The following is a 25,298-nucleotide window of genomic DNA, read 5'->3' as shown; positions in this document are numbered from 1 at the left end:
TAGGTGCCAGTGACTCAGTGCCTGTGTATCTAGGTGGTGCATCAGTGTCTACCAGAGAAGACAAATTATATCATCTTTGTTTATCTTCTTACTCAGGAGATTTATTGACTTCCCTTGTTGCGCCTGGCAGTAAACTAAATTCAGGTAGAAAAATGGGTAAAGCTACTATCACATATTGTAAAAGTGCAGAGAATAGATGTTCGGAGCTATATTACGGTAGACACAGTGTTGGAGTTTACTCCAGCTTACTTAAGGGTATCGTCGAGATCTTGACATCAATAATTAATAGAGTAGCATAAGCACAGACATACAAATAGCAGTGAATGGAGTGGCTTTGTTTCAGACATGAACAGGTTATAGTTCTTTGTGAAAAGTGAACAGTTACTCATATACAGTAATATCTGCAGTTCACATTTGTGTTTGTCACTTCATCTCACACATAGTGAATTATCAACCCTGTACACCTAGAGAAAATAGTAGTCATGATACTAGACTTTATAGGCTAGGATCTGTGCAGTCACAAGGGCTGAGAGAGGTGCTTAACCCCACCCCTGTCTTTGACTACATCATCCACACCTTTTTCTGTCAGTTAAAAACTGACCTTCTACTTGCTTAGTGTGATAGATGGCTTAAATATCAGTTGTCAAATTTAAATAAAACACATGGATTATCAGGTGAGTGGGTATAATTTGCTTATTTAAAACTAAGGTTTATTATTTGAAATTAAAATTAATTAGGTTTCTTGTATTTTAATCTCCTAAATCTGGCAGCTCTATTTTTTAATTCAATAAGAATTTTCAGATTTCTTTTCAGACTCTGCTACATATATTTAAAAAAAAAGAATTGACTAATAGCATGTGAATTGACAACAGTGGAAATATAAGTTCTGCCAAATATATGACTTATGTTGATGGCTGTGGCTGAATGTGAATGAAAGTGAGTTAAATCGATGCATGCTGAGCAAGTCTGGCTGGGATATGTTGCCCACTCTCCGATGTGGAATCTCATTACTGTCCACCACATCTTCCCAGGTGAGAACAGACATGAAAAGATAGTTTTAATGAGTATAGAGGTGTACTTGGCAGATGGTTCAGCATTTTTTTTTATGCCAAACTGCAAAAAGTTGCAGTTAACACTTGACTAAATCTCCCAATCTTCCTCCAGGCCACCTGTTAGTGACTGTGGAAGCCTGGCTCTGGAGTCAGGGTGGTAAATGCTGCGGAATAAAGAACTAGACGTAGTTTATCTCAGTTACTTATTACTAGACCTATCTGTAGGCTGGCTGCGATCCAGGCAAGATATTGGCAAGAGTTTGATAACACAAGTAAAATTGTCTATTAAACCTGCAGGAGATGAACAATGCATCTCCCTGCTGCTGGAGAGGAAAAGGGAAGGCAGTCCAATCCATAAACACCAGAGCATTTGTTTAGGCATCAGAGTGAAAATTTCCATCTAAGCTAGTATTTCATGACGTGAGAAATTAGTAGGATGCAGACAGTGCTAGATTTTTTCATATTTGTCCTTAGTAACTTCTGTCAAAGTGGAAATACCTGTCAAGGATATCTACCTTTAATTCTTAATAATCAAGGATTAGTACATAAACAGATCATAAATTAGAATAGGAAATATCTATAAATTTCCTTCCAAATGTCTAGCAGGGATCTCTGTCTTTGTTCATGTCTTATGGCTGTACATGTTTCTTTTTTCTAAGTATCAACTCTCTCTCTCTAGATTGATAGACTGAAATATATCTTCTTGATTAGATCTCTTTTTGTAAGAAGAGAAGGTGGAAAAACACTTTAAATCAGAACTGCTTGCATTGAAACTGATTTCATAATTGAGTATTCAGATATTTAATTAAAACTTAGTTATACTATAATTTTTTAAATTGATGAAAGCTGTGTAAATAGACAACATACATATCTTTCCATTGTTTACATATGCTTCTAGTTATTGGAATAAAATTTAAATGAACACATGGATTTATTGGTTTTGTATTTACATGACAATATTTGGCTTGCTGAAGAGAAAGAGAAATCCTGTGGAATTAGGAACATCACAGCAAAAGTGAATTGGGAGTAGGTTTTTGCTTTTTTTTTTTTTCTTTTTACCAGAGTTTGAGCTTATGCACTGAAACTCAGAGGAAAGATTAAGAAGTGAAAATTGGTTTCAGAACTTGTTACTTTCAGGAGCAGGGCCCAGGTTATTAATTGAATATTTCTGTAATCTTTGTCCAGGAGATTAGAATAACAAAGCAGGGCTCCATAGTCAACCATAAAAAAAACCTGATCCCTGCAAAGGGAGGACTTGCTGTTCATTTTTTATTGCTGTGCCATGGACTGGCTGCATCCAGTTAGAGATAGATTTATGGTCTGGTAGTAACATCAGCTGGGGTATTTATCTGTCTGTCTGTTTCTCTCCCTTTCTGTCTATTTATTTATTTTCTCAGTATAATTCAGGCTCTCTCTATATGTGTGTTATAAAGATTCTTAATGCCCATTCGATCACATATCAGTGTTGACCCACTAGGTCCCACATCTATTTAGTCCCAAATAAACACACATTAATTATAAACTGATTGGTCTATTAGCTCAGGCTTTTTTTGATTAACTCTTAAAACTTATATTAACACATAATTCTTGTCTGTGTTAGCCACATGGCTCGGTACCTTTCATCAGCCAGACAATCTTATCTTGCTTCCTCTCTGTCTGCAGACTGCATCTTCCCTCTTCCCAGAATCCTTCTCTTCTCATTGCCCCACCTCTACTTCCTGACTGGTCGCCCAACCTATACGTCCTGGCTACTGGCTAATCACATTTTATTAAGCAAGTAGAAGAAACAAATCTTTACAGAGTAAAACCGTTGTCCCAAAGCATATCAGTAGTTTGTTTTCTTCATTTTAAGCTTTTAGTGACTCCTGCTTATGACTGATTGACCCCAGCTATGTCATTTTTAAATCTTTAGAGGAACTTCTGCAATCCATTTAACACCAATGATAGTGGCCTCACTGTCTGAACATCATTCCTCCTCTTGAGAGTCACAAAGATGAGTCTTTATATTCTAGAGTTTTCATTGACAATGGCTGTGAACAGAAGATGACTAACCAATACAGGTGAATTATAACCTATATTGTAGAGCCAACTCTTGTGTAAATTCTGCATTCATGGCTTGTCAGAACTGGTTATGGTTTTCATATGTTCTATTGGTCCCTGGCCAGACAATGGTATATTATTTAATCATAGTTTGATAGATCACCTTTGAAGTCAGACTAGCTAATATAGGTCATACACACTGCTTATAAGTGACTTAAGGTAATATTTAGCTCAAACTAATGCTGAGAAGTCAGACTAATGCTGGCTTATTTATTTGTTCTTTTTTTGGTAGGGATTGCTTATCTCAGCCTTGTGATGGTGTGAATTCACTTGTTTGTGTACCACATTTTATGTATCTTGACTTGGCTAAGTGTGAAAACCATTGGACTAAGACCCATCCATTTCTGGTGACTATCAATGTAGATAAAGCACTATGGAGTATAAGAGTGTTGCATATAGCATAGGCAAGGATGTCATTGTGGGGCGATAGCCTTAGACAATATTTCAGTCTCTGGTTAACGCTGTGGTTCTGGATTCTGGAGTCTTAGTAGAAGCTCACATACTCTGACCATCTGGAGACAAAGCAGGAAAACTGGCAACTGTAAAATGGGATGATGTGATTTTAGTTTTCTTGTTTTCCACCCACAAAAAATGATCTTATCTTTGCAATGAGGATGAAAGTTGCATGATTTCTTACAAAGCAGAAGTAATTGTGCCTGAAAAGTTAATATTTTTATAACAGGTATGCTGGCATCCATAAAATATCATTATGTATTTTATACAAGAACATTCAATTTTGAGAAAATGCCTGTCATTGTATGCTCTTTAGGAGGAACACAGTGTAAATGCCTTACTGAATCAGAAGTCTTTCCTGAAAAAAATCAGGATAGCCTATTTGTATGCTAACTAGTATCTACTCACTTCACAATTTGAACTATCTTCACTTCCTCTTTATAACATACCTAAGCAAGAGCTGTGTATGAGTATAGCACACACCTTGAATCTCAGTAGTCTGGAGGCAGAGGCAGGCAGATCTCTAGTTCCAGGCTGCCCTACAAAGTTCTACAAAGTGAGTTCTAGGATAGCCAAGGCTGCACAGAGAAAAACCAAATATGTATATGAAAACATATGTATATTTATCTTAATATATTATTTTATTTATATTTATGTGTATATAAATAAGAAATTAACTTTTTGTTTTTAAAACTGCATTTTTAATCAAAATATACTTCTTTCAAGTAGAGGACTTAATCTCAGATGGATCATAGCCAATTTTTTTAAAGTTTTAAGTGGTATAAACCAATCTCGGAAAGAAGTATTGTGGGTAACACCTTAATCTATTGTCAGCTGTCTTTTCCAAACAGGCTTGAGTTCTACTGAATCAACAAAGTCCCAAGATGTCTTTACTATACATCATTGAATTGTTACAATAATATATATAGAACCTCAGTGGTACCCTGGGATTTACATTAAATAACAGTTAATATTTGGGGTTACTTTTTAGCCAAGTTGTTACCTGACCTTTAGTTTGAGTTTGTATAAGAAGCATAGTGTATAACCTGACTGTGTGGACATATAGGAATACTGAAGATAAAGCGCATGCAAACATACTGGCAACAATTAAGTGGGGACAAGTTGAAATTGAAAGCTAACTCTGGCTGCATAAGTCAGGAGTACTTAACAGTTGCAACATTGCCAACTCTTCATTATTTCTGCACTATATTTAAAGGATTACTTGGAATCAGGTTACATAACTTATATCATGTACATCTCTACTCTTATTTCTCCCAAATAAGAATATGTAAACTTAGGCAAAGTCAAATGAATTAGGTTTGACTGAGTCTATATCAAACCACACTGAAATTGTAAATTTTAAGTTGAAAATGGCCAATAATGATTTAAATATCTACTAATAATGATGATTTTAAAATCTTCTCAAAGAGAGAAAATAAAAGGAAAAGAAATGGGATGACCATGTTAGATATGTAGGTAAGAGGGTATTTAGATTAATTCAGCTAGTTCTATTATTGAGAAATTGTATTTATAATTATTTTTATAGCATGGAAAATAACAGCATTTATTTATCGGTAGGCGTAGGGAGGGAACATGAGTGGAAGTCACAGTGGAAAAGACTAGAATGTTTGCGGACATTTTAAGAACAAGAAGTGACTGATGAGGACTTACTCTAGAACACAGGCAGCAAGGGCAAAACAAAGCAACCTTTTGGAACTACAAAAAAAGAAAGGTCTGCTTACTCCATAATGTCAGTGAGAAAAGAAGTAGTAACCTGTTTGTGTTAATAAAAATGTCTTGGTCATAAAATATTAGCCCCATACTTCAAGTGTTCAACAGAAGTGACATGAAAGGTATTAGAGAGGAGCCCAGAAGGGCTCTGTGCCAGTGGTGTATATAGGGAGGGCACATTCAGAAATTAGTTTTAGCCTCTGGTGAACAATAAATCTGCCTCAGCTCAATAGAAATCAACTCATGAACAAAAAGAAAGGGAAGACCCAAATGATGTGAAACAAAATCAAATAAAGCCCCGGGAATAGGAAATCGGCACTAGGCATCTCCTGCCACCTTCCTGACACACTCTGTCAGCCTGTTCTTCTGCCGGGTATCTTGACGTACTGTGTGAGCTCCTGACTCCAAAGTCTGCCTTGACTTTATCTTTGATAGCTGAAAGTAGCTATTGGTATTTAGACAAGCAAACATCACCATTGCTTCCTATAATCACTATTATTTTTCCCTTTAGACAAGCAAATATCATTTTTTCCCTATAATCACTATCATTAGCACAATGGAGAATCTAACTGAAATAACATGATTCCCATAAAAATATTCCTTTCAAAGCAGGGGTAAAAACGTTTTCGTTCTATAGAAAAGAATGGACTCCCAAAGGTCAGACCTGGCCTTTTCCCCCATCCATGTAATGTTCACATATTCCTATCTTAATGACCCTTAGATAGAATTCCTATTTTAAATCTTTATTTTGTATATGAATGCTTTTGCAAGCATATATGCCATTACACCATATGCATGCAGTGCCTTCAGAGCCAGAAGAGATCAGTGGATCCCTAGGGTCAGAGTTACAGGTAGTTGTGAGCTGTCATGTGGGTGTTGTGAATTGAACTCAGATCCTCTGGAAGAGCAACCAGTGTTCTTAAGCATTTAGTGATCTCTCCACCTCACCTTAGTTTTTGTTTTGCTGAATAAATTAGTAGACTTAATAGATTCATGTGGGAGAATCTATCATTCAACAATTCTTCAGTCTTATGCCAAGACACTTGGCTGCCCTATGTGTACTAACCCCCCATTTCTAAGGTCAAGTTATGTTATATCATCTTGCTTTCAAAAAAATCATGTCTATATTACTAATTATGTGTGTGTGTGTGTGTGTGTGTGTAACCAGCAGTCTTAGGTCAAGAAAGTAAATAGCCAACACCCTAACACCCTGATTCCATGCTACCTACTGGTGTGTGTGTGAGTGTGCGTGTGTGTGTGTGCGTGTGTGTGTGTGTGTGTGTGTGTGTGTAAGGCACACATACATGGATTCAAACATGTGCATGGAGTTTTTGCTTTGTTCTTATGGCCTGTAATTATTTTTTCATACTGTCTTAAATTGACATGAAAGTGCATCACTTTCCCCGTCACCCCGTCATTTTCCTCCGTCATCCTCTTCCTTCTACTCTCTCAAATCCCTTCTATTAATCTATTATAGTCTCGAGTTGATAGCTTATTTTTCATTGATTGTTACTGTTATATGTGTATGTATATGTACAATTATATATGTATATATGCATGTATGTATAATGCAGGACACGCACACATATATATTTGTGTTACTGAATCCATTTTCATTTTTGTCGTGTCTTTGATTTCAGGACTGACCACTCTGCATTGTTTATCCACAAGAGTCCCTCATCCCTGTGACAGGATAGGTTCCTCACCTGTCAGTTATTAGTTGCCTATAGTTCTTTGTCTGGGGTAGGAACCTGTGACATTTTCCTTTGAGTTACGTTCTTAAATACTTGTACAACTACCATCTTATTCTAGCTCATTTCTATTCTGTTTCGTGTAGAATCTGTATCTGTATCCTATACATTTCTATTATATATTTATTTTTCTTAGTGTAATCAATAATTATAAACAATAAAGCTAGTTTTTCGTGCTTTATGGTATGGTTTAGGGAAATTTTAGAGCAACTTAAATGCCAGAATTTATCCCTTTGACAGTACCTTGAATCCTTTTGATTGATGGAGACCCCTAAAAATAGGGACAGAAAAATTCCCTGAATGACAGAACATGTTGAGCTCAAAGATGTAAGAAATGTAGAATGTGACTGGTTCCTTTTTCTGCCAGAGAGACACAAAAGCCTAAGGATATGGTAACAGCTGTTCTTTTCATATGGAAGTTGTTTCTAGATATGTCTTGGAATTTGGCTTTGGAATACTATTTCTTTTTTTGTATTTATTTTTGTTTTGAGATTTTATAAGTCCTTCCATTACCACTATCAGATGTTTCATTAATTATGGGATTCCTCTACTTACAGCTTAGTTGTTTGAGTCTTCAAATTTACTTTATTCAAGAATTATTATTTTCATATTATTTATTTATATATTGTTCTTTACTATTTATTTCCTCTCTATTCATTACCTGTTCTGTGTCTCAATTAAATTCAATTTGCTTTTTTATTTTGAACCTAACTTTTCCCATAGTTTCCTTTTCTCATTTTTCAACTTACTCTGTTAGCCCATCCAACAAACATTGATATGAGGGTATGCTGTGCTTTGATGTAAACTAAAATGAAATACAGAACTAAATATAAAAACATTTTAAAATAAGGCCAAGCATGGTGGTACATGCCTTTAATTTTAGCGCTAAGGTGGCAGACACAAAAGGATCTCTGTGAGTTGCAGATGAGATTGATCTATGCAGCAAATTCCAGGCCAGCTAGGACTGCATAGTGAGATCCTATTTCAAAAGTGTTTGAAAATAAATAAACATATGTAAAAGGATCAAAGCTGGTTGAACAGTTCTTCTGGATACACAGAGTTATACGTTAATAAATACTTTGTTGAGATATTATGGTGGTCATAGCTTGAAGCTTTCATTGCTCTGTTGAATAAATATGTTTTCAATCTTATTACCATTTTCTTTTAATATGCATTAGAGTTCTTGCATCTGTGAGCTCTATTGTCCATTATCCCTAGAAAATTTTCTTCCTTTATTCTTTCCTGTCTTTCCTTCCCTGTTGTCCTCCCCGCCACACTGCCTTTCCTTATTTACCAAGGATAAACACCAGAGAGTGAATACTCTAGGCCCTGCTGTGTGCTCTACCATTGAGCAGTGGAGTTTCACTGTCTGCTCTTCTCTCACCCCTCCATCAGGCTCTTCTGTCCTGTTTCTTTCTTCTGTTTTCCAAACTCTGAATGCGGTGAACCTTTGGATTCTGTTCTGACTCTGAGTCTGTCTCCATGCTCCACACATATTTTTCCTTATCTAGCTGGTTTCCTTTCCTTCACTTTCCCAGTTTACAACCTTTCTCTTTAATCTCATGTTTATCTCATTGACTTAGGTTAAGCTTTCAATCTTCTATTTCGTGTTTACAGTTCTTTTTGCGTTTCTAGGACTCTGGGCAATTTTATTCATAATTATTTTCTCTTCCACACTTGAAGCCTGACTAATGCTTCATGTCTTCAGAAATCATATTTGTAATTTTTATTATTGCTTACTAGATGATAGTTTATTTTCAAGTCTATTTGTACATCTTTTATTATAAGTCCATGTTTATCTGAATTTTAATCTATAGGAAATCTAAAAACCGAAATTGAAATTACTTTTTCCCAAAGTTGTTTCACATTTACAAATGCCAGAAGTAATTAGTTTTTCTTCTCAATTTGTGGCTTCCTGAAATACTTAGTAGTATAAATCAGATCTACAAACCAAATATAGACATGACTGCTTGGCAAATTCTTAGAAATAGCTATTGCTACAGTGTTAACAACATTGAAAATACTAGCTCCTGAAGGTTCCGTTCCAGATTTGTTTCACCTTTTGAGTTTGAGGCTTAATGCAGATGTTAATTTCATGGTCAGAAACCACACAGTTAAGTTGAAAGAAAAAAGAACAAAAACAACAAACAAACAAAACCCTTTAAATTCTAAAATCTTTCAATAGGGGCTGGAGATGGGTTAGTGGTTAAGTGCACTTACTGTTCTTCCAGAGTACCTTGATTTGGTTCCTAGCACCCACATAACAGCCGACAACTATCAGTAACTCTAGCTGCAGGAAATATAATACTTTCTTCTGACCTCTGTGGGTATTGCAAGCACATATGGTACACAGATGTACAGGTAGGCAAAACATACACATAAAATAAAATAACCTAATTTAAATTAATCCTACAATATATTTCAAGAAGCTTGTGATTTTTGCATTGGGTTGTGTTCTAGCTATGTTGCAGCGTGAACCACAGGCTACATGTGAGCGTGCCAGCATCACTGGTCCATCTTTCACTGGAATATGCACAAGTTGGATCTAAGAAATCGTACTGTGAAATATACTACAGAAGGGACTAGAGAGATGACTCAACCATTAGAAATGCATGCTGCCTTTGCATATAGTCTACTTTCAGTTCCCTGCACCCATGGCCCTACATCAGGCAGCTCACAACTCCTTGTAACTCTGGTTTCAATGTGTGTGACCTTCCCTTCTAGCCTCCCCAGGCAGTGTACTCACATGCAAACACACACACACACACACACACACACACACCATTTTAAAAATAAAACCTCCAGAGAAAATATATCTTACAGAAATCTGAAGACAGAACAGAAGGTTGTTTGTCCTCTTAGCTGACATATAAATGTATCCCGTGACTGGCCAATTCAAGGCTTAAGCTTTGGGGAGAGGGATTATTTTGATAGATCCTGGATCTCTGCCCGATGTTCTGTAAAAATCTATTGATTCTTCTCTGATGTAGATGCTCTATTGAGTAGATAAGTATGCCCAATAGCTAAAAGAATTTACTGTGCATGCTGTTAATCAGTTTACCATCTAAACTAGCACTTTGGGACAAGAAAGACACCTCATTGGTGATGAAAGGAACTATTTCTTTTCCAGAGGACTGGAATTGAGTGCTCAGAGCCCACATCAAGTGGTTCACAACCTGATTGATAATACAAAGCCAAATGGCCAATAGCTAGATAAAGGTTTAACATGACTGGCAGGAAGAGAGAATATATAGGAAGAGAAATCTAGAAAAAAAGAAATCCAACGAAAGACAGGGAGGAGGGAATACATGAACAAGTGAGATCAAGATCTTGGTGAAGAAATCTACAGAGACACCTGAGCCAAGCCAGTGGAAACTCATGAACTCTGGATGGATATCTGTGGAGCCTCCATGGGTTTGAACTAGGCCCTCCGAATGTGGGAGTCAGTTGTGATGCTTGGGCTGAGGGGCTCCTGACAGTAGGACCAGGATCTATCCTGGGTGCAGGACCTAGCTTGTTTGAGCCCATTCCCTATGTGGTGATTAAGAACCTGAAGAATTAGTTAGCTTATGAGTGATGGCTGAGTCAGATAATGGTCAACAAAGTAAGTGTACACTCAGCACCTACTTCTAGTCTGTTCTGTAAAACACTTTCAATTCAGGGGTTCAGTGAGCCCATCGCAACAGCAGAACTCAGCTCATTCTCACTTCAAAGGCATTTTGGAAGAGATAGTTTCCAACTCCTTAGGTTCCTGAAATAAAGGAAGATTCAATAGGAAAAGAAAGGTTCATATGAGTGTTTATTTAGGCCTTTCATAGATGTATAGTTTCATAGTTACCTAAAATATTACATTGTTGATAATTCTGACCTCTATATCAGCCTTTCAAAAAGGTTCCATTATGTATCAAAAAAGAGAAACTTCGATTATAACTTTGGATACTTAGAGGTTATTTTAAAATAATATTTACAAAATTGTAAACTGCACTAAGAGTTATATAGCCTTTTTTTCATTAAGTCTGAGTAGTAGCTCTTTTCTATACTATAGGTGAGGTCTTTCTTTTGAAATTGTATTCTCAGCATCATTCTCTAGCAGGATTACATTCACTCCATAAAAATTTTATTCATAGCATTTAGTTTTCCAGTAGCCAATAAATTAAATTTGTGTCATAACCATCAGTGCTTTTATATTATTGTTATGAATTATAGCATTGTGTTGTTGATTCGGCACCTTACTAGGTATGTGACACTATGCTGAGCCTTTTTATTGTGCTTAACAGTTCTAAGCAGTTCCCTTCACAGTTGTTTTGCATGTGTGGAAGCTGTGACACAAACGGCTTAGGAGTGCTCATACAAGCTCTGAACACAGCCATGCTGAGATTGGATTCAGATGATAGGCTCTAATGTAACCTTATCCCGGGCATCACCGCTTTACAACTACTCCAAAGTCTCCTTTGTTTTCTGTGATTTTTTTTCCACTTGAACTTGCTAACTAAAGAATTAAAATGTGGAGAAAAGTACACACACACAATTAAAGCATTACTTAAAATAACCATCTGATATCTCTTAGAGGTCACAAAAGGGCAGGTTTCTCTTTAGCTGCAAAGATGAGAATGTTATAAACATTTTAAGCTTACAAGTAGTACTATTTTTTTATGAGCAATCTGAATCTAAACCAATTATATTGTTAATAAACAATGATAAGAAAATAACTATGTATCTCTTTGATAGTATGTTTCCATAATTAGGTTATCTTAGGCTGCTGTGAAATATAAATTATATGTTCCATAATTATAATACATATTTTCAGTAGTTCTGTAATCTGATCCTTATTACTGTCATTGTGAGCTTCCTAAAATAGTATGTAGTATTAAAGTATCACCCTGAAATGTATCTGTAGATACTTTAATAATACATGTTCTTTTTCTTAGTAGTGATGCTTGGCAGGATGGTTGAGTGGATAAGAGCTTGCTAGTGAGCTAAATACCCTAAGTTTGATCCCTGGGACCCACACGTGCGAAGAGAGAATCAACTCTCACAAGTTTTCCATTGACCTGTGCTTGTGCATTTGACACCTTTACACACACACACATGCACATAGACATACAAACATGTACATGCACAATAAATAGATAGAAGGACAGACAGGTGGATGGACAAATGGACAGACAGACAGAACAAATAAGGGAGGAAGGGGGGAACTTGGGGAAAAAGGAGGATTGGGATAAAGGAAGGTTGGATAGGGGAGCACGGAAGCACAGTTCTTAGTTGAGGGAGCCACCTTAGGGTTGGCAAGAGACTTTAACCTAGAGTGGCTCCCAGGTGCCCAAGCCGAGGTCCCCAGTTAATTCCTTGGGCAGCTGGGGATAGGGAACCTGAAATGACCATATCCTATAGCAATACTGACGAATATCATGCATATCATCATAGAACCTTCATCTGGTGATGGATGGAGATAGAGACAGAGACCCACACTGGAGCACTGGACTGAGCTCCCAAGGTCCCAATGAGGAGCAGAAGGAGGGAGAACATGAGCAAAGAAGTCGGGACCACGAGGGGTGCACCCACCCACTGAGACAGTGGAGTTGATCTATTGGGAGCTCACCAAGGCCAGCTGGACTGTGACTGAAAAGCATGGGATAAAACCGGACTCTTTGAACATGGCGAACAATGAGAGCTGATGAGACGCCAAGGACAATGGCAAGGGGTTTTGATCCTACGTAATGTGCTGGCTTTGTGGGAGCCTAGCCAGTTTGGATGTTCACCTTCCTAGATATGGACAGAGGGGGGAGGACCTAGGACTTACCACAGGGCAGGGAACCCTGACTGCTCTTTGGACTGGAGAGGGAGGGGGAAAGGAGTGGGAGGAGGGAGAGAAGGGTGGGGAGGAGGGGGAGAAGGGTGGGAGGAGGGGGAGAAGGGTGGGAGGAAGGGGAGGGAAATGGGAGGCTGGGAGGAGGTGGAAACTTGTTTTTTTTTCTCATTTTCTCAATAAAAAAATGATTTAAAAAAAATAGATTAACAAAGAGAAACTCAGACTCTCCAGTATTTTTTTTCACATACTATAAAGCCTGACTCCTGTCAAATAGGGAAGTGCGTCTACCACTCTGTCGTCTTCACTATGGGAGTGGGACACACCAAAGCACTCATGACCTTTTAAAACTACTTCTTTGCTGGCTCCCGCACTCACAGCCATTGCAGTACACTGAGCTCCATAGAGACAGCGTCGGGGCAAGCGAGAGCCGGACGGGCACTGGACGACTCTGCCTTGCGGATGAAAATCAACTAAACATGGGCAAAGGAGATGCTAAGAAGCCTAGAGGCAAAATTTCCTCGTATGCATTCTCTGTGCAAACTTGCTGAGAGGAACACAAGAAGAAGCACCCGGATGCTTCTGTCAACTTCTCAGAGTTCTCCAAGAAGTGCTCAGAAAGGTGGAAGACCATGTCTGCTAAAGAAAAGGGGAAATTTGAAGACATGGCCAAGGCAGACAAGGCTCGTTATGAAAAAGAAATGAAAACCTACACCCCCCCCCAAAGGGGAGACCAAATAGTTCAAGGACCCCAATGTACCCAAGAGGCCTCCTTCGGCCTTCTTGTTCTGTTCTGAGTATCGCCCCAAAATCAAAGGAGAACACCCTGGCTTATCCATTGGTTATGTTGCAAAGAAACTGGAAGAGATGTGGAACAACATTGCTGCAGATGACAAGCAGCCCTATGAAAAGAAGGATGCCAAGCTGAAGGAGAAGTACGAAAAGGATACTGCTGCTTACAGAGCTAAAGGAAAACCCGATGCAGCGAAAAAGGGGGTGGTCAAGGCGGAAAAGAGCCAGAAAAAGAAGGAAGAGAAAGATAATGAGGAAGACAAAGAGGATGAAGAGGAGGAGGAAGAGGAAGACGAAGATGAGGAAGAAGATGATGATGATGAATAACTTGGTTCTAGCGCAGTTTTTTTTCTTGTCTATAAAGCATTTAACCCCCCTGTACACAACTCACTCCTTTTAAAGAAAGAAATTGAAATGTAAGGCTGTGTAAGGTTTGTTTTTAAACTGTACAGTGTCTTTTTCTGTATAGTTAACACACTACCGAATGTGTCTTTAGATAGCCCTGTCCTAGTGGTATTTTCAATAGCCACTAACCTTGCCTGGTACAGTCTGGGAGTTGTAAATTGGCATGGAAATTTAAAGCAGGTTCTTGTTGGTGCACAGCACAAATTAGTTATATATGGGGACGGTAGTTTTTTTGTTTTTGTTTTTGGTTTTTTTTTTTTTCATCTTCTGTTGTCTCTGATGCAGCTTATACAAAGATAATTGTTGTTCTGTTAACTGAATACCACTCTATAGTTGCAAAAAAAAAATTGCAGCTGTTTTGTTGACATTCTGAGTGCTTCTAAGTAAATACAATTTTTTTATTAGAAAAAAATAAAACTACTTCTTTATATGTCTGTGTATCTGTCTTCTATCAAGTGGGGACTAAAAAAATAAGTCTTCTTATTTTCCTTATTCACCTATTCTAAACTCAAACTTTCTGACCGTTCGACCCCTTTCATCTTAGCATTCTGTCATACCTTTAAAACCCTTGACTGCGCCTTAAAACCATAGTAAATAAATCACAATTTTTTTCACAGTCTTTCCCAGTACTAATCCAGAAGTAAGTTAACATCTCATACATGGTACCACATTTACCTTAGAAACAAAAGTCGTAGAAGCTGTCTATTAAATACACCGATGCGATTAGAACATAGAACCTCATTCATTTTCATTTGTAGTTCCAGGTGCAGCATCACGTCTCCCAGAGTCTAGTAACCCTAGGAAGGTGCAGCTTGCTGAGGAAGCCTATTATATTGCTACTGCTATCAGAAGTGAACAGCTTTGTGGATGACCTGGAAGCCATCAGTCAGGTACATGGAACTTGAAACTGTAACTCATTAACTTGTGCCCAACCCAACTATCAGCTTCTAGCCTTGCTCTTTCTCTTTTTTTCTTCTCCCCGTATTGATGTATAGATTTGGTAATGTTTCACTTGTTGCATCATCTCTAATATGTGTGAATATTACTGATTATTTAATTATAAAAGGGTACTTCAGCCATTAGGAGTTTTATGTTTTGTTTGTTTGTTTCCTTTTTACTGTACTAAACAAGGTTGTGTTGGTCTTAGGAAAGGGATGTTTAGACGAATAGGTTTAATATCCCCAACAGTGATAGAAAGTGAAATAGTTAAGAGAGGAAAAAGGTGGACCTGACAGGATCCGAAATAGAGAATGGTTCTTTTAAATCAACTAATTAAACAGAAGTCTCTGAAGTGGGATAGTGGGTATCAATATTGCAAACGCGTTCCTGGTAATTCCACTATGCAGCTAGACTTCACATCAGGGCTCCCAGCCCTTTTATCTGTACATTATTATTATTATGTTACCTCCACAAACATATAGAAGGAATATAAGCCATTCCCAGATTCTGATGTTGATCGTTGATATTATGTTTATGTTATGTTTACTCTATTATTCTCACCATCTTTACTGTAGAATTCAGAAACACAATTAAAAGGAAATCAGAGATAAGTTTACATATATATGTAAAAGTAAAATTAATTTAAGTATTCAAATATGTCCTGGAGTTTTAAAGTATATTTTAGCTAAGTATTTACCTCTGACTTCTCAACATTTAATGGAATGATCTTAAAACTATTATCTTAATCTTGTTCAGTGGATAATACAATATATCTTCTAGTCAGCAATTGTTTTGGGGATTCTGAAACATAAATTTACAAAGTCGCTGTCACAGATCTAAAGGAGAAATAAGTCAAGCTGACTCCTGTGAAAAGAACAAAATGTTGAAATGAATGCCTGGCGCAGTTTGTAGAAGTTCCAAGGTCAAAGAACTGGTCATAGTAGTTCACAAGCCCCAGAGTGTTTCCTGTCAAAGGAACAACTTAAAGAAGTAGAGATTTGAGTGGAATCAGCAGAGACTAACAGAATGCAATGTTGTATAATAAGAAGTTTCCCAGGGGTTCTGAGAAAACAAGATGGGTTTGGCATCTCACAGGCAACACTGTAGGAAATAAGGTTAATTGAAGTGAATTATTTATTTGGAGCATAAGAATAAGTTGAGAAGGCAACATTTCATCTTTGTAGTTAATTTAATTTTGTAGTAGCATCACGAAATACACATACTTCTTATCCAGTTCATAGATACAGAACCAAGCTTTAGGTCAATAAGACACTTGATTATGACTGCAGAAGGACATCTGCCATAGCCATAATGTAAACTTAGGTGTTCTGTTATGCTGCTTTAACATCATAAAAAGGGGACTGGAAATATGGGTAATGGTTAAGACCACTTACTGTTTTTGCAGAGGACCCAGGCTCAGGCTCAAGCACCCGTATCTGGCATCTCGCAGCTGCCTGTAACTCCAGGTCTAGGGAACTCAGTGATCTCCTCTGGCCTCCAGGGGTATCGGCTTGCACTTGGTACACATAAACATATGCAGTTTAAAATATATATGAAGGAGGAAAGGAGGGAAGACTCAAGGGAAGAAAGTGAATTTAAATAATAAAAGAAAGAAGATAAAATAAGACAGCAAAGCATAGCTAATTGTTTACAGGCATTTGTGTTAAATACTTCACTTGATCTCTCCTAATCAATTCTTTTGGCAACCCTTCCAAATATAAGTATTGATCAAAGACAAAGAAACTATAAGTCAGCATTTTTAATGGCAAGTAGCAGAATACAGTACAGCCAATTTAAACAAATGAATTAATGAGCAGCCATGAAACTTGGGAGTGGGCTGAAGTAAGAGACCCTGGGCTGTACTTTCATGAATTAAACCATTACAGAATTAGACTAACAAGGGCATGGATGACTGCATTTGCTATCGAGACCAGGAAGTACGCTGTGTGCTGAATCAATCAGTGCTGGATTCTTTGGGATTTGGAATATTACATCTCAGGACAGTGTACAGAAGCAGCCTGGATGTGCCCTGTGTAAGACCTGACTCATTATACCACTTATTTTCAAGTGAACAGTTTCTTTTAAAACAACCAATAGCATAAAGAGGGAAAGATAAAAGATATAATTATACCTCAATATACTTTAAACTGTGAAAAGGAGATAAAGCAATGAGTGATAACTTTAGATCATGGTGTCCATCACGTCTAATGCTTAGAGGGTCAGTGCCACACTCAGAGAATGAGCACTAATAGTACACAGTTGAAGAGCTTGCATATGGGAAGGCAGATGGAATGCAAAGGTACAAAATTGAAGATCTCGGCTACAGGAAGCCACTTATTCCCAGCTCTTAATACATTGTGCATGCCAGCAGATTCTAAAGAAAAGTTAATGTGGAGAGATTAAATTTAACAACAACAAAAATTTTCCCAATTAAGAGATGTGGAAATGTCACTGAAATAGGCTAGTATGGATAAATGCTTGTGTGTGAACAGAAAGATTGTGTTTGGATGTGCTGAACTTGAGGAAGCACTGAAGCAGCATAAATGTAGGCTGACAGAAATAGGAGACAATCTTTGAAAAGGTCTTAAGTGACTGCACTGGAAAAACCAAGTCAGTAACATGTCAGTATGCCTCTTATCTCCAGATGTGTAAAAGAAAAAACAAGGCTGTACAACTTTTAATCTTTGGGGGAAAATAGAAATAAAACGCAAAGTGGTGCTGGAAAGATGGCTCAGCAGATGAAAGCACCATATGTCCTCCCAGGGTTCCTTGGTTTAATCCCTAGTACCCATAAGGCAGCTCACAATAGGCAGCAAATTGATTGGACATCCTCTTCTGCTCTAGTAGGGCACTGTGCGCACGTGGTACAGAAACACTCATGCAAAATGTCCATACACATAAAATAAAATAAAGTAATGGACAATAATGACATTGTTAATATTATAAATATTTTATGATAATTTAAAGATATCTATTACAAATCTGGTAAATATCTTAAAGAATATGAGACTAGTAATAAGAAAATGCAAGTTTTCAAAACAATATATCTATGAATACAACAGTGAAAATCAAGCTAAATATAAAAATGAAAGGAATCCTCTTACATATTGACCTAATCCATTTCTAGTAATCTGTGTAGCCCACGAGGTGGCTTACCAGGGAAGATCTTAACCTGTGGCTGTGTCGGGAGTGATAATCATGGCGACTCACTGACTCAGCTTCTTTCTCCCAGCATTCTGTTCTGTTTACTCTGCCTACCTAATTTTCTGTCCTATTAAAGGGCCAGGGCAGTCTCTTTATTTAACCAATGAAATTAACACAAAACAGAAGATTCTTCCCCATCACCTTACCAGTAAGCTCCATAATTTATAATAAGCACACATTTGTTAGTTTCCTGCTTCCAAAATGAACTGAAGAAGAAATAGAAGGTAAAGTTATCTTCTATTAATTCATATGCACACATACATGCATATATGTTGTAAACATTACCTGTTTTTTATGTTGATTCTATGGTTATAGTTAACCTTGAAAATATATTATTTTGTATAGTTTCCATTTAGCAAGTTAGACTGCTGTACATTTGGAATAATATGACTACAATATCATCATTTATAGACATCATGACCATGAAGATAAATAATCAAAAATCATTTTCTATGGCTAATAGTCTGTTAATACTTCCTTATCCATATAGCCAATTGATTTTATACTTACTTTAAGACAATTCCACTGGGAAAGACTGGGGCAATGCTCAGTATGATTATGGAGAAAATATTTGAACAGACCCTTATAAAAGTTGCTTTATTAGTGTTCAGAAAGAGCATGAATATTTCCCAACAGGAAAATGCACTGGATAGAATTGCTTAATATAAAAAGACTAACAGTACTATATATTGAAAGGTGGGTATCAACCTGAATTTATAAATTGTTATTGGAAATGTAACAAAGACACAGTTTCTCAGAAAGTTAAGCATTCTCTTAAATCACCATTTGTCCTCACAATTCAAGAACTGTGTTTACATTTAAAATTTTTATACATGAATGTTAATTGTATCTTTGTAATAGCTTGGGTGCTCAATGTCCCCAGGAGGCTCCGGTATTTGAAGTTTAGTTTAGGCGGTGCTGTTTGGGTAGGTTTAGGTCATGTGCTTTTGCTGGAGGATGTGTGTCACTGGGGACAGTCTTGGAGAGCTTAAAGCCTCACACTGGTAATTTATCCTCTCATTTGAAAATGTGAGCTCTCAGCTACACGATCTTGCCTGTTGGTTGCCATGTCTGTCGGCCCTGATGAACTGTTATCCCTTTGTTCATAAATTTTGGAAGAATGATGTTGAATTAAAAGGGAATTACGGAAGAGAAATACTTAAATATATTTTCTGCCAACTTATAGATAGATACAAAACCATGTAGACATCTAACAGTCTTCCAGTGTACACATGATTAAAAACTATCTTCAAAATTTTATAGAATCTGAAGGAATACATGAGAAATATTACTATGTTTAAATTTGCATGTTTTATGAGTAAACACCCATGGCTTTTGTCTTATAAATACTTTATACTGAAGGGAAAAATTCTTCTTTCATATCAGAAGTATTTTGGTAGAAGATGAGTTTTTTCAGAAATGTTTTTCTCCTTAGATGCAGTTCACACTGCCGTCTACTCAGCATGTTTTCAGAAACAGCAGCCAAACTATTAAATAAAAAATACATTTGGAACACTGATAAGGTTGGTTGAGATCTGAATTCTGAGTAGCATATATATGCTCATATCAAATAGTTCAGAGACCTAGTGTTTACAAAGTACATAAAATTTCTACATAATGATTTAATATTTAGAATTAAAGCATAGTAGGAAACAAACTCAAGGCTATGTTACTTTTTTCTTGTAGATATCTATTTTCTGGTTAATATAAATAAAAACAAAGCAATTAATTAATAAAAATAATCATGTAATATTCTTAATATGGCATGTTTGTACATACATATACCTAAAACAAAGGTAACTAATTGTCTACATTAGGGTAAGTACACCAGGGAAATAAGTATTTTGAATATGAGACACTGAAGTAAAATAATCATAACTATAAATCTGAGCAAGAAACAGCTGGCTTATCATATGAAAGAGAAACTGTGTTCTTCCAAAATATTTAATCTTTTAATGATATTACAGATCTCAGAGCTTTTGTTCAGTCATTCATCAGTCAATCCATAATATAGAATAGAATTCATAGCAATGTGCTCAAGGAGACAAAATAAAGAATGGGTCTTTTAAAACTAGAATAATTACCTTCAAATAGGGACAGTTTAATCTCTTAAATATATCTTACTTTTGCCTAATTGCTTTTGTTTAGAATTTAAGTGGGATGTTGATTGAATTAAAAGAGCAGAGATGCTTGTCTCATTACAAATCTTAGAGGAAATGCTCCAGCTTCTTCATTTAAAATTATGTTGGATATTATTTGTTTTGTATAGTTTTTATTATGTTGAGATATATCCTATCTATTTTTAATCTCTTCAAGACTTTTGTCATAAAATCATCTTTCCCCTTGTCAAATTATTTTTCTGCAACTATCCAGATGCCCATGTGGTTTCAGTTCTTAAGTATACCATTGTAATGTACTTCAATTATTGTTAATATTGAATCAACTATGTATTCCTCACAAGGAAACTAAATTGTTCTTAGTGTGTTATTGTCTTATTTAAAATTTATTTTTTCTTTAGTTAAAAATAATTACATATTTTCACTTTCCAACCCGTCCTATGCCCTCTTATTCCCTCTCAAATTCACAAACTCTTTTTATTATATTATTAATGTACTCATGAATTTGGTTTGCAAGTTTTTGTTTAAAGCTTTGCATCTATTTTTATTTGTTAATTTGGTCTTTAGTTTTCTTTATGTTCATATTTCTTAAATCTTTACCCTATGTGTCTATGTGTGTGTATTGGTGTGTGTGTATTATGTATGTAAATTTTCACGCGTGTATGTATGCAGGACATGTGCATGTGTGCATGTGTGGCAATCAAAGCACTGAAGGCCTCCATGTGAGTCTGAGGGTCAGTACTCATATCCTTGGGGTCAGCTTCAGGCAATGGTGCTGGAGAGGCTCATTCACATTTGACATTCCTGGCCATATTTCTGCTCATGCTTTAATCCTTTCCCTGGTTTGGTCAGTTCTCCATGTTTGTTTGTCTATAGCCAGGGTCCCCTCTGCTGGAACCTGCTGGTTGGTGTTTTATATCTGGAAGTATTTCCATGGTGACAAGAATTAACAATGAGTATTGACAGTATTGACCATAGCTAGAGCTATGGTAGTAAATAGAGCATCTTAGCTTGGCTTGGGCATCTGGTAACAAGGTCCATTGGTAGGAATTCAGTAATGTGTAAGTTAAAGGATGCTTGACAAGTCAACGAGTTTGGTACACTGGAACAATATACCAGTCCTTCTCCTGATTGTATTCATCCTGTCATTCAAGAAAGCAGCCTCTAATCCAGAGTTTAGTCTACAGTCCTGCAATTCTTCCATTGGTTAGAATAACAGCACCGTCAGTACTTTTTGTCATTTTAAATGCTTTAGGTCCACAAAAAGGCCTTTGACCTTAGGAGTTTTTATATATTGAGATTAATATTAAGTAAGATTTGTGAGACTTTTTTTCCAGATGTGGATGTTTTACCAGCCACCCCTAATACGAAGAAATCATAGACTCGCAATAGACTCCCGGAATAATGGAAGGGTTATAGGTCTATTTAAGACTTTTTAACAACACAAAATTTAAAGAGGAAGCTATAGAAATTTTAATTATTCAAATGAATATATTGGTACATTTTATAAACATAGTCCAAACAAAAATGCTTTAGATGCATATATATATATATATATATATATGCATGCATATATGTATGTTTGTGTGTTGCAGATTAGATTACATATCTTTTATATATGTAATAAGATATACAGTAGGAATAAAGTGTTGTAGGGTTGTTCTTTTCCTTGATCAGAGCAGAGATACACTGACCCACAATCAAGAATGACCAACAAGAACAGTAAAACTATTGTAAGCAAACAAGCTTTATTCAGAAGTAGAATTATCATCCTAAAATCAGGCCTCAAAGATAAATTACCAAGTAGTAGCATTTTAACATTTCTTTGGAGTTATTTTTTTTTTCATGAAAATGGACCAATTTGGTCCTGTCTATATGTAAATTGGGACTTGAGCTGGGATGAATCTAGTTTAATATGTATATAATGTGGTGCTGTGAGTGGCCCATGGGTCAGTTAAAAGTGTCCACACTCAAGAAAGTTTGCTAAAACCTTCCAAGAAAAAGGAAGACTCAAGAGGCGAAAAAGAGGGGCTTGCAGTTAGTTGGAATCTTGACGAGTTGGGACTTTGGTGTTTTCATTCCTTAGCTCACAAATTAGTAAAGTTTCTTTTTTAACCTCAGTATTGGGGGTCCTGGCTACTGATTCTGTGAGAATACACTGATGTCCTTGAGCTGTGGCCTGACCAACTGCCTACAGGAAGGGCTTCTTTCTTTTCAATTCCCAGCACGATTGTATTTACCAATAAGACATATTCTTAAAAGTGTAAGCACCTGGCAAACCATGAAAAAGTAAAACACATAAAACAAAAATTGGTAAAACTACAGTAGAATTGGATGAGTCTCTAGTTGTTCTTAAATATTTTGGTATTCATTCTTAGTTATTGATAATACAGTAAATGGAAAAATCAATAAATACTTTGGAGGAGCTGAACAAAGTTTTTAACCAGCTTGACCTCAGTGTTATTTCTGGAGTAGTTCATCAATCAGTGGAATGAGTAGTTATTTTTAAGAGCAAAAGAACAGGCACTGAGGTAGATTTTTTTTTCTGGACGACAAACAGATCTTAGTAAGTTTTAAAGAGTTGAAATTATGCATTTGCTTATTTTCTAATTGAACAAGTAGTTAGTAACAGAGTGGTATATTAGACACTCACCCCTAACTCTTTGAATATATATATATATATATATATATATATATATAGAGAGAGAGAGAGAGAGAGAGAGAGAGACAGAGACAGAGAGACAGAGACAGAGAGAGACAGAGAGAGACAGAGAGAGACAGAGAGAGAGGGACAGAGAGAGAGACAGAGAGAGAGAGAGAGAGAGAGACAGAGAGAGAGAGAGAGAGAGAGAGAGAGAGAGAGAGAGAGAGAGAGAGAATTTATATATCACCCAGGAAGGCATAAAAAGTGAGCTAACATACCAGAATTAGCAAGGTATATAATACAGTATGGGAGGTTAGAGCAACAGGGGCTTATGATAGTACCGGACAGCCTATCCATAGTGTGGAAAATGAGGAAAATAAGAGAGCAATGCAGTTCAAATATACAAAAGAGATGAACTACTTAATATCTCTGATATTAAAAGGAGTGGAAAATGCTGGGCGCTGATGACACACGCTTTAATCCCAGTGCTTGGGAGGTAGATGCTGCTAGATCTCTGTGAGTATGAGGCTAGCCTGGTCTCTAGAGCTAGAGATAGTTTGAGGACTGCGAGCTCTACACAGAAAAACCTGCCTCAAAAAAAAGTGAATACATGAATATAGTAGAAAGAAGTAGTTAGTATAGTTAGGAACCTAAAGATGCTTACTGAGGGAAAAAATAGAATTAAAGTTACCAGTGTCGATTTTGAATGCCACTAGTGGCTATGTGAACTAATTCTTACATACAGTCTACCAGGAAGAGACAGATAGCTAATTAACTTACCATATCCATTAAACAATTGAATTTTAAAACCTTCCACCACCACCAAGAACAATTACTATTCCACGATGGCTTCAGAGAGCATGCTGCTAAACATTTAAAAACACTTTACCTCTTCTGTAATCTCTTCCAAGAAACAGAGATGTTTAGAAACACATTTTAAGAGCTGTGGGTGTCACGATGCTATCTATAGAGGACAGGGATCTGGTGGTTGGAATCAAAGGTATTCTCCAGACTCCTGGTCCTGGAAATCCATGGAAAGGTTCAGTGTAGGAAAATGTCTGTGGCACACTATAGAACCCAGCAAATCTGACTTATGCAGTAGCTCTCCGATAGATAAGTACAGGCAATGAGATTCCCACAAACTTAAAACAAGCTTTCAGAAGGATGGCTTAATGAACATTTATGATCACTTACTTTAGAGAGTGTCTTAAGGGTTACTTCACTAACCTTGACATTCTCACAATCTCTGAATATCAGTAAAGATGTTGGATTTGCAAATTGAAATCTTATGTTAAAGGATGATGAGGTTACAACCAAACAAATTGGAAAAGATTTTAGTTCACATTCTAAACCATGTGATGAATTAATCAAAGTATAATTATCTTTAACTATAAATGAGTAAATGCCATAAGCTTTGTGACATTTGAGAAAAATGAAAGCAAAGATTGTATTGATGATATTGTAAAGTCGAAAAGGTATCCGATATCTTTCCAGTCCTCCCCTACCTGTGGAGTAGACATGGTATTAGAAAGTGTGTCTAATGATCCTCAAGGAATAGAACAACCTGTTTAGATTTTAATGTATACATGAACTACTTTCCCAAGCTGTTGATTGCTAGATTATCAAAAATGTATTTTTTTTCTAACCACAGGAAGCCAAGTAATACCAACCAGAAGTCAATCACTTGCTCTTTGAATCTTTATATTTCTTTGTGTATCGACAGTTCTGTCTGATAGCTCAGTTTGTATAGCCACATCATCAGCACACATACACACACACATGTACACACATGCACATACACACACACACACATGCACACACACACAAAGAAAAAAGAGAAAACAAAAGACAAAAAAAGCTTCCTTTTGCAGTCAACAGTCTACCCTGTGGTGAGGGGTGAAGATGACTTTGAGGAGACAATCAAGGGAGAGAGAGTTCCCTTCTTGGATGTTCTCTCACACAGACTATCATTAGTCATTTGGTGTTTCTTAATATTGTAAATGCTCCAACGTGACCTTGTTTGCCAGGTGCTTCTTTTTAAAATAATATTAAGACTGTGTCTTCATGTGTCTAAAAAGACAAAATAGGTGCCTAATAACTTGAGGTATTTTATTTGGGAAGTTAATTTGTGATGTGGGAAGATCATTTGTCAATCTGTTGTTTCATTGGTTAATCAATAAAGAAAACTGCTTGGCCTGATAGGTCAGAAAATTAGGTAGGTGGAGTAGACAGAACATAATACTGGGAAGAAGGGAAGTGAGCCATCCATTTTTCTGCAAAATTAAACATGTTGTTATTTTT

The 25,298-nt window shown here is 36.6% G+C and overlaps 1 protein-coding gene and 1 pseudogene across 1 annotated transcript in view; both read left to right on the top strand.

Annotated features, from left to right (window-relative positions):
- Mei4 (meiotic double-stranded break formation protein 4) overlaps positions 1 to 25,298 on the top strand; it is a 150,858-nt gene that overhangs the window by 70,089 nt on the left and 55,471 nt on the right. The window contains exon 4 of the mRNA XM_075967738.1: positions 14,852 to 14,983. Within this exon, the coding sequence (XP_075823853.1) occupies positions 14,852 to 14,983 (132 nt within the window). The remainder of the gene's footprint in view (positions 1 to 14,851; positions 14,984 to 25,298) is intronic.
- LOC142846986 (high mobility group protein B1 pseudogene) lies at positions 13,376 to 14,432 on the top strand (annotated as a pseudogene).

This window comes from Microtus pennsylvanicus, chromosome 3 (genome assembly GCF_037038515.1).
Source record: "Microtus pennsylvanicus isolate mMicPen1 chromosome 3, mMicPen1.hap1, whole genome shotgun sequence".
NCBI classification, from domain to species: Eukaryota; Metazoa; Chordata; class Mammalia; order Rodentia; family Cricetidae; genus Microtus; species Microtus pennsylvanicus.
The sequence above is the reverse complement of the archived record's forward strand: the minus strand, read 5'-3'. Positions and strand labels throughout refer to the sequence as shown.